At 46.3% G+C, this 13,893-nt stretch overlaps 1 protein-coding gene across 3 annotated transcripts in view; it reads right to left on the bottom strand.

The window, feature by feature from the left end:
- The window catches only part of LOC139566501 (vang-like protein 1), a 47,675-nt gene that overhangs the window by 7,617 nt on the left and 26,165 nt on the right, over nt 1–13,893 (bottom strand). For all 3 annotated transcript variants that reach the window (XM_071387781.1, XM_071387783.1, XM_071387782.1), the window contains exons 4-5: nt 5,832–6,263; nt 3,766–3,941 (exon numbers count right to left, since the gene is read on the bottom strand). In XM_071387781.1, the coding sequence (XP_071243882.1) occupies nt 3,766–3,941; nt 5,832–6,263 (608 nt within the window). The remainder of the gene's footprint in view (nt 1–3,765; nt 3,942–5,831; nt 6,264–13,893) is intronic.

The following is a 13,893-nucleotide window of genomic DNA, read 5'->3' as shown; positions in this document are numbered from 1 at the left end:
CTATTCAATTCAAAGGGCTCTCTCCTTTTACATCTTCCTCCATGCCCCTCCCTCCCTTCCTCTCCCAGGGACTCGTGTCATTTGTTAAGACGAGCGGGGGCGCTAACTTAACTGTTGCAGACCGAGTCAGGGAGGGAGGAAGTACCACGTGCTGGCCTGGAAGCATGTGCTTCCTATTTCCCCCTGGGGCGCCAGGCAGCACACTGAGGCTACTGTCCCCCTCTGTAGACAGACACAGTCCTCTCTTCTAACCCATCCTCTTTATTCCCCTATTGATACGACACACCACGAGAAAGATTTACTGCTGTGTACCGTTCCACACACACGTGTGTGTGTGAGAGTGAGAGTGAGAGAGAGAGAGGAGACGTAGATAGAAACAGTCATGGGACGTCCTAATAGCAGTGACATTGGGGGGGAGGTGAGAGAGGTATGCAACTTTACACACCCAGTGCTGACGCAGGGGAAATGTCAGGCTAAGTGACAGGACATTATGGACATATCCTCTCCCTCATTCCAGTGCAGTATATATATATATACACATACATACATACATACATACATTACATACCACAGTGCCCTCAAAGTATTCAGAAGCCTTGACTTTTTCCACATTTTGTTGTGTTGCAGCCTGAATTTAAAATGGATACTATTTAGATTGTGTGCCACTGATCTACACACAACACCCCAATGTCAAATTGGAATTGTTTTTCTAAATGTTTACAAAATTACAGATTTTTTTATGATTACTCCATATCTGTACCACGCATACAATTATCTGTAAGGTCCCTACAATACAAAAATATATCTTTGAGCATGGTGAAGTTATTAATTATGCTATGGATGGTGTGTCAATACACCCTGTCACTACAAAGATACAGACGTCCTTCCTAACTCAGTTGCCGTAGAGGAAGGAAACTGCTCAGGGATTTCACAATGAGGCGGGGTTGGGGCGGCAGGGTAGCCTAGTGGTTAGAGCGTTGGACTAGTAACCGAAAGGTTGCAAGTTCAAATCCCCGAGCTGACAAGGTACAAATCTGTCGTTCTGCCCCTGAACAGGCAGTTAACCCACTGTTCCTAGGCCGTCATTGAAAATAAGAATTTGTTCTTAACTGACTTGCCTAGTTAAATAAAGGTAAAATAAAAAAATAAAAAAATGAGGCTAATAGTGACTTTAAAACAGTTACAGAGTTTAATGGCTGTGATAGGAGAAAACTGAGGATGGATCAACAACATTGTAGTTACTCCACAATACTAACCTAAATGACAGAGTGAAAAGAAGGAAGTCTGTACAGAATAAAAAATATTCCAAAACATGCATCCTGTTTCCAATAAGGCACTAAAGTAATACTGCATAAAATATGGCAAAGAATTTTACTTTTTGTCCTGAATATGAAGCGTTTTGTTTGGGGAAAATCCAACTGAAAACATCACTCACTGATTACCACTTCATATTTTCAAGCATGGTGACGGCTGCATCATGTTATGGATATGATTGTCATCAGCAAGGACTAGGGAGTCTTTTTTAGGATAAAAAGAAACAGAATAGAGCTAAACACAGACAAAATCCAAGAGGAAAACCTGGTTCAGTCTGCTTTCCAACAGACACTGGGAGACAAATTCACCTTTCAGCAAGACAATAACCTAAATCTCAAGGCCAAATATACACTGGAGTTGCATTGAATGTTCCTGAGTGGCTTTGTTACAGTTTTGACATAAATCTACTTGAAAATCTATGGCGAGACCTGAAAATGGCTGTCTAGCAACGATCCTCAACCAACTTGACAGAGCTTGAAGAATTTCAAAAATAATAAAAACGGGCAAATATTGTACAATCCAGGTGTGGAAAGCTCTTAGACTTACCCAGAAACACTCACAGCTGTAATCGCTGCCAAAGGTATTGACTCAGGGGGTGAATACTTATGTAATCAAGATATGGTTTTTATTTTTAATTCATCTTAAAAATAAAAGAATTAAATGTTTTCCACTTTGACACTTTGTATTTTGTATAGATTAAAAAATAAAATAAGACAATTAAATCCCAATTGTAACAAAAAAAAGTGGAAAAAGTCAAGGCGTGTGAACACTTTCTGAAGGCACTATTATATACTGTATATAAATATATATATATCCCATATGACTGATACAGAGAAAACGATCACGGCAGGATGAAGGGTGTTAGTGGATGTGAACATACGGAGGAGGCAGGTGGGTTCACAAACCCACAACTACGATGTCAAATACATGGATGTATAAACATATTGCTGGCATGGTACACAGACAGAGAGAGACACACCACTGGCATGGCACACAGACAGACAGACTGTCAGTATACCATACCAGCCGTGTCTGTCTGACACATTCTGACATTGCCAAAACAAAGGCACACTGTAAAACAACTTTGTCTAGTTTTAAATCCACTTAAAGCTATAATTCATTTATACATACTGTATGGAGACGTTTCGTCAGACACACGCAGTTGTGCATTAGCACAAAACAAGTACAAACTACTAAACCAACTTCCTAAAGTTAACTACACTACATACACCCATTGTGATGAAGGCAGCACTTTGAGCAGTCAGGGTCTCTGGTGCTCGGTACTTTGATCAATTATTAAACTACAGCAGAAAGAGGAGACAAACAAATAAAGCCCAAACACTGGCCTAGATATGAGCCTGACTGTGCCTCGGTTGCCTGTGGCTCTTCTCTACCGTAAGTAGCGACTTGTTATGGTAGACCACACTGGAAATAGGGGACAATTAATGAGGAGAATAGCAGGATTCCTGCGGAGGTGAATCTCTGGTAATGTTGGTGTTAGGATCTTGAGCATTTCCTCAGGCTTCTTCTGCCCTGAGATTGGCATCAAAGAACGGCCAGGTCAGAGTCAGACAGAAGAACAGGCCTCCTGGCCAGGTTCATTGTTCTGATATCCCATCAGACACTTGCCAGACAGCCTGCCTGCCAGACACACAGAGGAATGTCCTCACCAGTTGCCTGGGAATGGAGGAGGAGGACAGGCATGGGAAAACGGCTGGAAACAACCCAGTCTCCACTGGAACCTGAGAATGTGTGTACAAAAGTGTGTATTATGAGTGTGTATGGTATGAATCTTCTCTGACCAGATGCTCAGTGTGGCCTGTAGGGAGCACTAATTAGCTGTTTGTTTACAAGTGCATACAGACAGAGAGAGTGCTGCTGCGTTGGCCGGCTGAGGAAAATAGCAAGGCACGTTATGAGCGACAACAGCCCCAGGGCAGCCTCTAACAACACTAGTGAAGCAGAGGCTAAAGCACTTTACATGTCCATCATCTGTCACTGTACTGAGGTAGACAAAGGTGAACCAGAGGGCCCCGGCATAATACCAACATATGTTATGTTTGAGGCCCTCACAAAAGGGGATATGATAGAGCGAGAGAGAGAGCGGATTTTGACAGTCTTACTATATCTTTCAGCAACTCGTCATGAGGTAAAACCTCTTCCTGGTACAGTCAGACGGCACATCAAAAGGACAGTCATTCCAGACCAGGTTCTTCTAGTCTGAGCTGTTCTCTCTGGCTTATTACTTCTATTACTCATATTACACACACACACTCTCCTCTTACTTTCTTTTCTCTGCTCTCTCCTTCTCAGCCTGCTCTACCCACTGAGTTGTCCAGTCTTACTTTCAAGGACTTTTCTCCTCTCGCATCCTCCCCCTCTCCATTCTCCCTCCCCCCATCAGTCTCCCTTCCCCCTCTCGCTCACCCGCCCTCTCCCTCCGCATCTCACCTGAGCTGGCCCAGGTTGTAGTGGCGTGTCTCTCCGTCGGTGGAGCGCGTGACGCAGACAGAGAAGGCGGGCTGCAGCTGCCTGAGCTCCAGCAGAACGATGGCCAGGTAGTGGATGAAGAGCAGAGCGTCTACTAGAGATACAGCGTACTGCACGATGCCCTGGTAGTTCTCATCCTGGCAACAACAGACAACCCAGCAGCTGTTAGTGTCAATACACTACCTACAGTCGTGGCCAAAGGTTTTGAGAATGACACAAATATTAATTTTCACAAAGTCTGCTGCCTCAGTTTGTATGATGGCAATTTGCATATACTCCAGAATGTTATGAAAAGTGATCAGATGAATTGCAAAGTCCCTCTTTGCCATGCAAATGAACTGAACCCCCAAAAACATTTCCACTGCATTTCAGCCCTTCCACAAAAGGACCAGCTGACATGTCAGTGATTCTCTCGTTAACACAGGTGTGAGTGTTGACGAGGACAAGGCTGGAGTTCACTCTGTTATGCTGATTGAGTTCGAATAACAGACTGGAAGCTTCAAAAGGAGGGTGGTGCTTGAAATCATTGTTCTTCCTCTGTCAAACATGGTTACCTGCAAGGAAACACATGCCGTCATCATTAGTTTGCACAAAAAGGGCTTCACAGGCAAGGATAATCAACCATTATTGGATCATCAAGAACTTCAAGGAGAGCGGTTCAATTGTTGTGAAGAAGGCTTCAGGGCACACAAGAAAGTCCAGCAAGCGCCAGGACCACCTCCTAAAGTTGATTCAGCTGCGGGATCGGGGCACCACCAGTACAGAGCTTGCTCAGGAATGGCAGCAGGCAGGTGTGAGTGCATCTGCACGCACAGTGAGGCGAAGACTTTTGGAGGATGGCCTGGTGTCAAGAAGGGCAGCAAAGAAGCCACTTCTCTCCAGGAAAAACATCAGGGACAGACTGATATTCTGCAAAAGGTACAGGGATTGGACTGCTGAGGACTGGGGTAAAGTCATTTTCTCTGATGAATCCCCTTTCCCGATTGTTTGGGGCATCTGTAAAAAAGCTTGTCCGGAGAAGACAAGGTGAACGCTACCATCAGTCCTGTGTCATGTCAACAGTAAAGCATCCTGAGACCATTCATGTGTGGGGTTGCTTCTCAGCCAAGGGAGTGGGCTCACTCACAATTTTGCCTGAGAACACAGCCATGAATAAACGAATGGTACCAGCACATCCTCCGTGAGCAACTTCTCCCAACCATCCAGGAACAGTTTGGTGATGAACAATGCCTTTTCCAGCATGATGGAGCACCTTGCCATAAGGCAAAAGTGATAACTAAGTGACTCGGGGAACAAAATATCAATATTTCAGGTCCATGGCCAGGAAACTCCCCAGACCTTAATCCCATTGAGAACTTGTGGTCAATCCTCAAGAGGCAGGTGGACAAACAAAACCCCACAAATTCTGACAAACTCCAAGCATTGATTATGCAAGAATGGGCTGCCATCAGTCATGATGTGGCCAGGAAGTTAATTGACAGCATGCCCGGGCGGATTGCAGAGGTCTTGAAAAAGAAGGGTCAACACTGCAAATATTGACTCGTTGCATCAACTTCATGTAATTATCAATAAAAGCCTTTAACCCTTATGAAATGCTTGTAATTATACTTCAGTATTCCATAGTAACATCTGACAAAAATATCTAAAGACACTGAAGCAGCAAACTTTGTGAAAATTAATATCTGTGTCATAATAATAACCCTAATACCTCCACACCAGTGGAGGCTGCAGAGGGGAGGGCGGCTCATAATAATGGCTGGAACAGAGCGAATGGAATAACAAAGACACATAGAAACCATGTGTTTTATAACATTCCACTTATTCCGCTCCAATCATTACCACGAGCCCGTCCTCCCCAATTAAGGTGCCACCATCCTCCTGTGGTATACACACATTCATGACAAGAGATTTACATAGATGAAAGCAATGACAAACAAACTGAATACTTGAAGAGGCAGATGTGGTGGCCAGTAATTAGACGCATTACAAACACTGTGAGTGTAAGTCTCTCTCTCTCCCTGCTGTACCTGGGAGTCCAGTATCCTTACGCCATAGAACAGCCAGTAGGACACGACGAACAGCAGCACCAGCACGGCCAGCAGCGCTCTGAACACAAACACCCGGGGCAGGCTGGCGCGCGGAGCCCGGAAGAACAGCGCCCACACGGCCAACAGCAGTATCAACAGCTTAAACGCCACGGAAATAAAGAGGCCCTCGCAGGCCGTGCCGCACACCAGGAGCTTGTCAGGCCAGAGGAGGTGGGGGAGAGCCAGGAAGGCCAGGGGAGTGAGGAAGACCAGTAGGCCCAGAACCACAGCCAGGGTCAGGCTAAAGTAGCGCCGGCAGTCCAGGCCCACGCTGTCCTCCAGGTCCTTGGTGATCCGGACAATGTCCTCCTGGGACAGGCTGTGTTCCGACGTCCCCGTGACGGCCGTGGTGGTCTCACCCCAGTTGTCATCCTGGGAGGGAGGGAGGGAGAAAGGAGTCAGTGTTAAATGCTGTAGCATATGAGCATGTTACTACTAGAGTCAAATTTATTAGAGACAGGAAAAGTTATAAATCTGGCAAGTCAGGTTGGTATTTTCTACTCTAGGCTCATTTCTATAGACAGCTTAAAGCTGTACTCATTTCCGTTCAAAAGTCAACCAGGGAGGGGAGGACGAGCAAACAAAGAGAGTTAGAGAACGAGAGAAAGAAAGATGGGAAATGGAAAAAGAAAACAGAGAATGGAGTGACTGCCTGGGGTACGCGAGGCGCTGACGTCTGTGTTTTCTGTCAACCACAGATAATAAAGGTCATTTGTGACTGGCGAGAGCTCCTAAAACAACACAGATAAGAACCTTTCTAACACTGTACCAACACAGGCCCACAGTGTAGACTGCTAACTGAGCTGCCAGAGAGGGCTACCCAATACAAACCAACAGGGAGACTGGACAGACAAGACCAGAGACTATCTATCCATCTTGCTGCTCTTTCCCTAGTTCCCCAACGACAACAGATGGAGCCTGATTTGATTTCCTCAGCAGACTCCAATTTAAATCAGCAGGCAGCTAAAAATAGCACAGAGGGGAGAAAAAGGGAATTCATACTGGATGCATTTACCATCCATCTGAGATAGGGGACTGCACAGTGTGTGTGTGTGTGTGTGTGTGTGTGTGTGTGTGTGTGTGTGTGTGTAGGGTTCTCTTTGTCCCATGGCCCTAGGAGTTAAAACAGCACAGGATGGGCAGGAGGAAGCAGAACAATAGAAGGCCAAGCTTTAGTGACACTCTATCCCCAGTCGGAAATATGTAGCAGCCACAGTTACTATCCCACTGTAATCAGGCCAGCTCCTACTGCAGTGTCCAGAGACAACCTACATTTAGTTAAATGTTGCTGTTGTGGGTTCAATACATTAGAAGTGTGTTTGATGTCCCTATCCCAAGCCACTTACAGACAACCCACCATGGTTATTACACTGTGTTCAACTTCAAAGGAGGTCAAAATTTAATGAAGTCAGAGAGCACCAAGTGAGGCAAATAAAATCAAACACAGGTGTAGACCTTAGTGAAATGATTACTTACAAGCCCTTAATTAACCAACAATGCAGTTAATAAAAATATCTACAAAAATAAGAAATAAAAGTCACAAATAATTAAGAGCAGCAGTAAAATAACAATAGCGAGACTATATACAGGGGGTACTGGTACAGAGTCAATGTGGAGGCTATATACAGGGGGTACTGGTACAGAGTCAATGTGGAGGCTATATACAGGGAGTACATGTACATAGTCAATGTGGAGACTATATACAGGAGGTACCGGTACAGAGTCAATGTGGAGGCTATATACAGGGGGTACTGGTACAGAGTCAACGTGGAGGCTATATACAGGGGGTACTGGTACAGAGTCAATGTGGAGGCTATATACAGGGGGTACTGGTACAGAGTCAATGTGGAGACTATATACAGGGGGTACTGGTACAGAGTCAATGTGGAGGCTATATACAGGGGGTACTGGTACAGAGTCAACGTGGAGGCTATATACAGGGGGTACTGGTACAGAGTCAATGTGGAGACTATATACAGGGGGTACGGGTACAGAGTCAATATGGAGGCTATATACAGGGGGTACCGGTACAGAGTCAATGTGGAGACTATATACAGGGGGTACGGGTACAGAGTCAATATGGAGGCTATATACAGGGGGTACCGGTACAGAGTCAATGTGGAGGCTATATACAGGGGGTAACGGTCCAGAGTCAATGTATAGGCTATATACAGGGGGTACCGGTACAGAGTCAATGTGGAGGCTATATACAGGAGGTACCGATACAGAGTCAATGTGGAGACTATATACAGGGGGTACCGGTACATAGTCAATGTGGAGGCTATTTGCAGGGGGTACCGGTACAGAGTCAATGTGGAGGCTATATACAGGAGGTACCGGGTACAGAGTCAATGTGTGGGGCACCGGTTAGTCGAGGTAATATGTACGTGTAGGTAGAGTTATTAAAGTGACTATGCATAGATAATAACAGAGTAGCAGCAGCGTAAGGGCGGGGGCAATGCAAATAGTCTGGGTAGCCATTTGATTAGATGTTCAGGAGTCTTATGGCTTGAGGGTAGAAGCTGTTTAGAAGCCTCTTGGACCTAGACTTGGCGCTCCGGTACCGCTTGCCATGTGGCAGCAGAGAGAACTGTCTATGACTAGGGTGGCTGGAGTCTGACAATCTTTAGGGCCTTCCTCTGACACCAACTGGTATAGAGGTCCTGGATGGCAGGAAGCTTGGCACCAGTGATGTACTGGGCCGTACACACTACGACATCCGATCCTCGTTTGCTAAGTCAAACGACACCGCTGGTTCTGCTCACACTGCCCTACCCTGTGCTTTGACCTCTTTCTCCCCTCTCTCTCCAGATGAAATCTCGCGTCTTGTGACGGCCGGCCGCCCAACAACCTGCCCGCTTGACCCTATCCCCTCCTCTCTTCTCCAGACCATTTCCGGAGAGCTTCTCCCCTACCTCACCTCGCTCATCAACTCATCCTTGACCGCTGGCTACGTCCCTTCCGCCTTCAAGAGAGCGAGAGTTGCACCCCTTCTGAAAAAACCTACACTCGATCCCTCTGATGTCAACAACTACAGACCAGTATCCCTTCTTTCTTTTCTCTCCAAAACTCTTGAACGTGCCGTCCTTGGCCAGCTCTCCTGCTATCTCTCTCAGAATGACCTTCTTGATCCAAATCAGTCAGGTTTCAAGACTAGTCATTCAACTGAGACTGCTCTTCTCTGTGTCACGGAGGCGCTCCGCACTGCTAAAGCTAACTCTCTCTCCTCTGCTCTCATCCTTCTAGACCTATCGGCTGCCTTTGATACTGTGAACCATCAGATCCTCCTCTCCACCCTCTCCGAGTTGGGCATCTCCGGCGCGGCCCACGCTTGGATTGCGTCCTACCTGACAGGTCGCTCCTACCAGGTGGCGTGGCGAGAATCTGTCTCCGCACCACGTGCTCTCACCACTGGTGTCCCCCAGGGCTCTGTTCTAGGCCCTCTCCTATTCTCGCTATACACCAAGTCACTTGGCTCTGTCATATCCTCACATGGTCTCTCCTATCATTGCTATGCAGACGACACACAATTAATCTTCTCCTTTCCCCCTTCTGATAACCAGGTGGCGAATCGCATCTCTGCATGTCTGGCAGACATATCAGTGTGGATGACGGATCACCACCTCAAGCTGAACCTCGGCAAGACGGAGCTGCTCTTCCTCCCGGGGAAGGACTGCCCGTTCCATGATCTTGCCATCACGCTTGACAACTCCATTGTGTCCTCCTCCCAGAGCGCTAAGAACCTTGGCGTGATCCTGGACAACACCCTGTCGTTCTCAACCAACATCAAGGCGGTGACCCGTTCCTGTAGGTTCATGCTCTACAACATTCGCAGAGTACGACCCTGCCTCACACAGGAAGCGGCGCAGGTCCTAATCCAGGCACTTGTCATCTCCCGTCTGGATTACTGCAACTCGCTGTTGGCTGGGCTCCCTGCCTGTGCGATTAAACCCCTACAACTCATCCAGAACGCCGCAGCCCGTCTGGTGTTCAACCTTCCCAAGTTCTCTCACGTCACCCCGCTCCTCCGCTCTCTTCACTGGCTTCCAGTTGAAGCTCGCATCCGCTACAAGACCATGGTGCTTGGCTACGGAGCTGTGAGGGGAACGGCACCTCCGTACCTTCAGGCTCTGATCAGGCCCTACACCCAAACAAGGGCACTGCGTTCATCCACCTCTGGCCTGCTCGCCTCCCTACCTCTGAGGAAGTACAGTTCCCGCTCAGCCCAGTCAAAACTGTTCGCTGCTCTGCCACCCCAATGGTGGAACAAACTCCCTCACGACGCCAGGTCAGCGGAATCAATCACCACCTTCCGGAGACACCTGAAACCCCACCTCTTTAAGGAATACCTAGGATAGGATAAAGTAATCCTTCTAACCCCCCCCAACAAAGTGGTTGTTCCACTGGACATCATAAGGTGAATGCACCAACTTGTAAGTCGCTCTGGATAAGAGCGTCTGCTAAATGACTTAAATGTTAAATGTACCCTCTGTAGTGCCTTGCGGTCGGAGGCCAAGCAGTTGCCATACCAGGCAGTGATGCAACCCGTCAGGATGCTCTCGATGGTGCAGCTGTAGAACCTTTTGAGGATCTGAGGACCCATGCCAAATCTTTTCAGTCTCCTGAGGTTGTGTCTTGGTGTGTTTGGCGATGTGTACGCCATAGGAACTACACCTCCATCGCTCCTCCATTCCTACAGGCTGAATTCCATCCTTTTAGTAATAAAACCTCTTATATCATGACTTTCTGCCAATTCAAGCAGTCCAAGGGAGGGGTTGACAACACACAGTCAAATGTCCAGGTTCTTATCTGAAACAGTAAAAAAACTGACCCACCTAACGGATAACATTCCTGATACAATCCTGACCGATAACACAACCTGACCGATAACACAACCTAACGGTCATAAATACCCATTAGTCCAGTGAGTCTGGCCTCCAGAGAATAATCCTTATAATGGACCAATGCGTAGGCTGTAAATCAGTGTAGAGCTGCTGTATGACCTTTGGGGCGAGGAGGTCACAGGGTCAAGACACTGGTGGTTGTTATGTAACTGCACATTTGCATTTAGGTGGAAAACAAACATCCACATCTGATTGAATGTTCAGGTCACATGGCTGGCTTGAATTGCACCATTCAACACTGGAACATATTTCAGTGCCATTTCAACAGTTCCATGCTGTGATTTTGATATAGGAGTCAGCTGACCCCATTGTGTAGTTTCCAGGTGGTGTTGAGCATCAGCACCTTGACTCTACCACCACAGCCAGAGCACTGGGATCCTCTAGTCTCCACCTCCCCACTGAACCAGGAAGAGCAGTGTGTCCACAGAGAACACACCAGGGTTATTACCTGACCTACAAACCCAAACCTGCCACAGTAATGAGTGGGGAAAGGGGTAGAGGAGAGGCAAGAGAATTGATGCAGCTCTCAACTGTGTGAGAGCGAGAGTGTGTGTGTATAAGATAGCCCTCATTAACACTAAAGGGTGTTGAAGAGGTCCTTTGCCACTCCATGGTGAGGGTATGAAACAATGGATACTTCAAAACACAGACAGAGAGATGGCTTTATGAATAGAATGATTCCAAATAGAGAATGAGAAACCCATTTTAAATCAATCTCATTTTGATGAAGTGATCTAGGAGAAACACTCCATTAAGGGTTTTCCATTGGTTGGCCCGTACCAACCAGGGCTGGCTTTAGATAGAGAGTTTGGCGATTTTGGATGGGGAAGTTTGGGCCCTTGCCTGCCTGGGGTTTCCCTGTGCCTGCCTGAGTATAAACACTGACCCAAATCTCCTGATAGGACTAGAGAGTCATCAGGGCGCTGATCTAATAGCAGAGAGAGATGCCTGCACCTGGCTGGCACCACTACCATTCAACACATTCATCATCACAGACACACAGCTGAAGGAGAGGAGGAAAGAGGGCAGACAAAATAGCGAGAGAGGAGAGCCGAAGGGAGACAGGAGAAAAGGAGGGAGGGTGAATGAGAGAGAAGGGAGAGGGATTGTGGAGTATTACATCCCCCACACACAAACACCTGTCAGGCCTATCCACAACATCCACCCTAATCAGAAACCTGTGGTGATTCACCAACACCTCTATCGTGGTGGGGGAGGGGTTATACAGTGAAAAGTCAGCTGAATAGCCATTGAAACATCCAATTTGACATGTTCTCTCCCACACGCTGATACGCATTCAGAAAGAGAGGGGAGATGGGGAGGGGAGACGGTAAAGAGGAGAGTACACTGGATAGAGGGGTGTAAGCGACACTGACATCCCAATGAGCACTCCTGTGAAATCTGAACAGACTGAGGGAGCAGCAGACAGTTTTTAGGCACCTCTCTCTCTCTAACATTCTGAGTGCTGAGAAACTGGGCAATAAGACATCTACCCAATCTATACACACGCTAGGCAGCCTAGCAGTTAAGAGTGTTGGGCCAATAACCGAAAGGTCGCTGGTTCGAATCCCCGAGCCGGCAAGGTGAAATAAATCTGCCGTTTACCCTTGAGCAAGGCAGTTAACTTCTTTGGGACAGGGGGGCAGTATTGAGTAGCTTGGACAAAAAGGTGCCCAGAGTAAACTGCCTGCTACTCAGTCCTAAAAGCTAGAATATGCATATAATTAGTAGATTTGGATAGAAAACACTCTGAAGTTTCTAAAACTGTTTGAATGATGTCTGTGAGTATAACAGAACTCATATGGCAGGCAAAAACCTGAGAAAAAATCCAACCAGGAAGTAGGAAATCTGAGGTTTGTAGTTTTTCAACTCTTTGCCTATCCAAGACACAGTGGAAATGGGGTCATATTGCACTTCCTAAGGCTTCCACTAGATGTCAACAGTCTTTAGAACCTTGTTTGATGCTTCTACTGTGAAGGAGGGGGGAATGGGAGCTGAATGAGTCAGAGGTCTGGCAGAGTGCCATGAGCTGACCACGCGCGTTCACGTGAAAGTTAGCTTGCGTTCCATTGCATTTCTACAGACAAAGGAATCTCCAGTTGAAACATTATTGAAGATTTATGATAAAAACATCCTAAAGATTGATTCTATACATCGTTTGACATGTTTCTACAGACTAACGGAACTTTTTGACTTTTTGTCTTCTCGCGCCTCATGAATTTGGATTACTGGGCTAAACGTGCGAACAAAAAGGAGGTATTTGGACAAAATTTATGGACTTTATCAAACAAATCAAACATTTATTGTGGAACTGGGATTCCTGGGAGTGCATTCTGATGAAGATCATCAAAGGTAAGTGAATATTTATAATGCTATTTCTGACTTTGTTGGCTCCACAACATGGCGGATATCTGTATGGCTTGCTTTGTTGTCTGAGCGCTGTACTCAGATTATTGCATGGTGTGCTTTTTCGGTAAAGCTTTTTTGAAATCTGACACAGCGGTTGCATTAAGGAGAAGTGGATCTAAAATTCCAATCAATAACACTAGCATCTTCTAACAATATTTATTATGAATATTTCTGTAAATTGATGTGGCTCTCTGCAAAATCACCGGATGTTTTGGAACTACTAAACGTAACGCTCCAATGTAAACTGAGATTTTTGGATATAAATATGAACTTTATCGAACAAAACATACATGTATTGTGTAACATGAAGTCCTATGAGTGTCATCTGGTGAAGATCATCAAAGGTTAGTGATTCATTTTATCTCTATTTCTGCTTTTTGTGACTCCTCTCTTTGGCTGGAAAAATGGCTGTGTTTTTCTGTGACTAGGTGCAGACCTAACATAATCGTTTGGTGTGCTTTTGTCGTAAAGCCTTTTTGAAATCGGACATTGTGGTGGGATTAACAAGAAGTGTATCTTTAAAATGGTGTGAAATACTTGTATGCTTGAGGAATTTTAATTATGGGATTTCTGTTGTTTTGATTTTGGCGCCCTGCACTTTCACTGGCTGTAGAGGTGGGACGCTACCGTCCCAAATAGCCCAGAGAGGTTAACCCCCTAACACCACCTGCTCCCCGGGTGCCGATGAC

Source organism: Salvelinus alpinus, chromosome 38 (genome assembly GCF_045679555.1).
Source record: "Salvelinus alpinus chromosome 38, SLU_Salpinus.1, whole genome shotgun sequence".
Lineage (NCBI taxonomy): Eukaryota > Metazoa > Chordata > Actinopteri > Salmoniformes > Salmonidae > Salvelinus > Salvelinus alpinus.
Note: the sequence above shows the minus strand (reverse complement) of the source record. Positions and strands in the feature narration are given on the sequence as shown.